The 4,217-nt window shown below is 39.7% G+C and overlaps 1 protein-coding gene across 1 annotated transcript in view; it reads left to right on the top strand.

The window, feature by feature from the left end:
- LOC137651017 (uncharacterized) overlaps window positions 1–3,951 on the top strand; it is a 24,873-nt gene extending 20,922 nt beyond the window's left edge. The window contains exons 4-6 of the mRNA XM_068384155.1: window positions 1,944–2,149; window positions 2,309–2,649; window positions 3,815–3,951. Coding sequence (XP_068240256.1) covers window positions 1,944–2,149; window positions 2,309–2,649; window positions 3,815–3,951 — 684 coding nt within the window. The remainder of the gene's footprint in view (window positions 1–1,943; window positions 2,150–2,308; window positions 2,650–3,814) is intronic.
- The last annotated feature ends 266 nt before the right edge of the window (window positions 3,952–4,217 follow it).

Genomic DNA, 4,217 nt, shown 5'->3' with positions numbered 1-4,217 from the left:
TATATATATATATATATATATATTTATATGTATATATATATATATATATATATACATATATAAATTTATATATAAATATATATATATATATATATATATTTATATGTATATATATATATATATATATATATTAGTTGCTAGGCTACAATCCTAGTTGGAAAATTAGGATGGTACAAGCCCAGGGACTTCAACAGGGAAAATAGCCCAGTGAGGAAAGTAAACGAGGAGAATTTTGAATACTTTAACAGAAGTAACATTAAAAAAGATATTTCTACTATACACTATAAAAAAAAGAAGAGTAAGAGAAATAAGATAGAATAGTGTGTACGATTGTACCCTCAAGCAAGAGAACTAAAAGCCAAGACACTGGAAGACCATGGTACAGAGGCTATGGCAATACCTAATTCTAGAGAACAATGGTTTGAGTTTGAAGTGTCCTTCTCCTAGAAGAGCTGCTTATCATAGGTAAAGAGTCTTTTCTACCGTTACCAAGAGGAAAGTGGTCACTGATAATTTACAGTTGAGTAGTTAGCTCCTTAAGAGAAGAAGAATTGTTTATTGCGATCACAGTGTTTTTTGCTCTATTAGGACAGAGGGGAGTATGTGAAGAATAGGCCAGACTATTCGGTGTATGTGTAGGCAAAGGGAAAATAAACCGCAACCAGAATTACGGATTCTGGCCAGTCAAAGGACCCCATATCTCTCTGGAGGTAGTATCTCAACAGATGGCTGGTGCCCTGGCCAACCTACTACCTACTATATATATATATATATATATATGAGTGCGTGTATATATATATATATATATATAAAAATCCCACACGCTCACACACACACACACACACACACACATATATATATATATATATATATACTTAAGTGTGTGCGTGTGTGCGTTTGTGTTTTTATATGTGTGTGTAATTATTGACATCGTATATTAACGGTTATCTCTAAAATTAGTTATGCAAATAGTCTTATATATACTTGTGGACATGTTCTCATATTTTTGTGGGAAAGGTTTTTAGCAGGGCATTATTATTGCCATATCATCATTGCTATTTGTAATGACAATTTAAGGGTGATTTTCAAGGCCAATCCTAATTGCTAATACCCATGATTATCTATATAGATATGAACCTGAGACCGGGACGTCAAAAAGCATATTGTAAGTGTCTCTTGATCTTTATGTTTTTTGGGGTGTTAGAATCCGTGGTAGTCCTTTGTTTTCAGTAATATGATTTCCCTTGTAAATCTTCAAGTTTTGAAATATTTAAAAAAAGGGGGTGGGGTTGGAATTAAAATTGAAGTAGTATTGAAAACAAATATATAGTCAAGTAGATTATAAGGAGATACTGACAAAATGCTTGCTTAACCTGTCTCTCCTCCCTCTTTAGGATATATCTTGAGAGTGAATGTAAACGAAAGAGGGAGTATTTTTTTTTTTTTTTTTTTTTTTTTTGTGAACAGTGAATCTAACCAACACGGTTCCCAGCACAGTTTCAACTCACTCGTGGCACTATGCCTGTTTGTCATTCTGTCTATTTTGAAAAGCTAAATATTTTTAGATCCTGTTGCTCAATGAGTACCTTACGCGTTTCATACACGATCTTACAATGTAACGGTCTTGGTTTTTTATAGTAGCATCAGCTGTTTCCTGCACTATCAATAGACCATCTTTTGCTTGCATAATAGCAAAAGTTTTTTTATGTGTTAATATTTTTGACCTTGCAAGTTGCTGTATAAAAATATCGATTATTGCTTAAAAAAAGTTTGGTGGCCCTCATATCATATATCAGGGATCAGCTAATGGCTCGCTAGGGAATTGTTGACCAGTGGAGTGGCCACTCCCTCCTCCATGACTTGTCTCTACTGTGTCTTAATGTTTGTTGATGCTGCCCACCAAACCTGTAACCATCGCAAACTTTGCCCAAATTATACTACAGCCCTTCAACAGCAGAGAAGCATTTGCCTGGTTCCACTGTACTAAAGTCCAGGTTTGCATCAAGTGCGTGACTCAATCAAGCATCATAGCAGATTATGTTATTGTAATAATCCCCGAGGACACTATCCGGGAAACCTCCGATTGGCTGTGCGCGCAAAGAGACCCTCCAATAACGCACAATGCCCTCAAATCATACTTACCGGAACAGTATTCTCCACCCTCACCCGCCTAAATAGTGAAACTTTTACAGCTAACTCACCAACCATTAGGGAACTAAAAGGCTTTGCTTGACCTCAGGAAAATTACTTACTTGCAGCCTGCCATAAACGACTCTCCTTGTTAATTGAATCTACTTTTTGCTTTTAGGTATGGTGTCTTCCCGAACCCTAATGCTCTGCCATCCCCCCAGTGTAGACATTTTGGCCATGAAGGTCTTGTAATCAAAGTAACGCCCTTATGGACAGCCACTTCAACATTTTCAACGCCTCCATCAATGACTCCTATCCTGGCAGTGGACAACTGTTCAGCATTGACAGAAGCTCATATAAATGCGGTAGGACACCGATGCCCACCACGGGACATGCGGGACTGGCGACAAAATTGCCGATCACTTCCCCCTCCTTCGCTCGACAACCAACTATCTCTACTGTACAGCCACTTACGGCCGCCCATAAGCCGCAGTTATGCTACTACCACTCCAGATTTAGGTATGCTACGAAGAAATATTCGAACAGTTGTCAATTACAGAAAAACGTGTAAGTAGGCCCTCGCTTGGGGTGGTGGCCTCCCCTGTCGGTAATCTTTTCTTTCTACATGATGCAAGTACTGTCGTGAAATTTATGGTAGACACTGGTGATTGCCTTTCTCTTCTTTTAAGGCCAGTCGCTAGGACCTCACCCTGGTAGCAGCCAACAGATCTGACATCCTTACCCATAGTTATGAGAACTTCAAATTATCGTTTGGATATGTCAGATATCACTGATTATTTCTTGTTGCTGACGTTACAATGCTGATCCTTGGCTTGGATTTACTCTCAAATTACAGACACTTGATCAATGTTTCTTGTCGATGATTTTTGGACGCTGAATCTTACTTGTCAACACCTCTCCAGCTAGTCCTATCCCATATCCCTCTCTTCACCACTGCACCAACAGATGCCTAAGCCAGCCTCCCCACTTTGTAACAGGAACTTTTGACTACAGAACCTTATCAAACGCACACGGTTGCTTCCAAACTCGGTATTCATCACCTTATCAACACGAAAAGTCCCCCCAGTATTCGCCAGATTAAGGTGTCTGGAACCAGATTGTTTGGCCATTGCTAAACAAACGTTTATTGAGAATGATGAACCTAGCTTTCGCCATAAAGGCCTTATGCCACTAGCTGTCAGCCATAAACATCGTTCTGAAGAAAGATGGCTCTTTGTGTCCGTATGGGAATTAAAGGTGCCTGAACATTCGGACAATACCAAATTACTACCCCCTCCCAAAGATAGCTGGAGGAAACATGACCTCCTACTTGCACAAAGTAAAAGTTTTCTCCACGCTCAACCTCCTGAAGGGGTACTATCAGGTGCTCATGAACCCAGAAGATATTCCCAAGACAGCGATCACTAGTCCATTTGGAACCGACACCTTAAATTACTTCTGTTTTGTTCTTCTTACTGCTGTGGCTACTTTTCAACATATATGAATGGCATCTTAGGAGACTCCTCTTTCTGGGTATGTTATGTTGATGACAAACTTGTGTTCTCCTCCTTCAAAGAGGAACACATCTGTCACCTACGCATCGTGCTCGACTGCTTATATCAGATCAACCTCTTAGTCTGGTACGACAAATGCACATTAGGTTTCAATTGAGTATCCTTTTTAGAGCACCGCATCCCTCTTGAAGGAGTCAACCCCTTCCTTGAGAAAGTAGCAGCAATTCAGAACTTCCCCGCGTCCACGCCCATCAAAGAAATGCAAGAGCTCTTGGGCATGATAATTATTATAACAGTTTCCTGCTAGCAATCACTGCCACTCTTGCCCTCTTCTAAGCTCCCCTTAAGAGCAACGAAAAAGACCATAATTTGGGTCCCCGTCAAGAATCGGCCTTTTGCAACGCAAAGAATGATCTATCTCCTGCTGGTTCTCTCACTTTTTCCGTGCCACATGCACCTTTTTTTCTCTACTGACGCCAGTGATTGCCATTGGGTCAGTTCTTTAACAGGTGATCAAAGTCTTTCCCTGCCTATTGGCCTTTCTCAGTAGAAAACTTTTTAATGCATAATCTG

Source organism: Palaemon carinicauda, chromosome 12 (genome assembly GCF_036898095.1).
Source record: "Palaemon carinicauda isolate YSFRI2023 chromosome 12, ASM3689809v2, whole genome shotgun sequence".
Taxonomy (NCBI): Eukaryota; Metazoa; Arthropoda; class Malacostraca; order Decapoda; family Palaemonidae; genus Palaemon; species Palaemon carinicauda.
The sequence above is the reverse complement of the archived record's forward strand: the minus strand, read 5'-3'. Positions and strand labels throughout refer to the sequence as shown.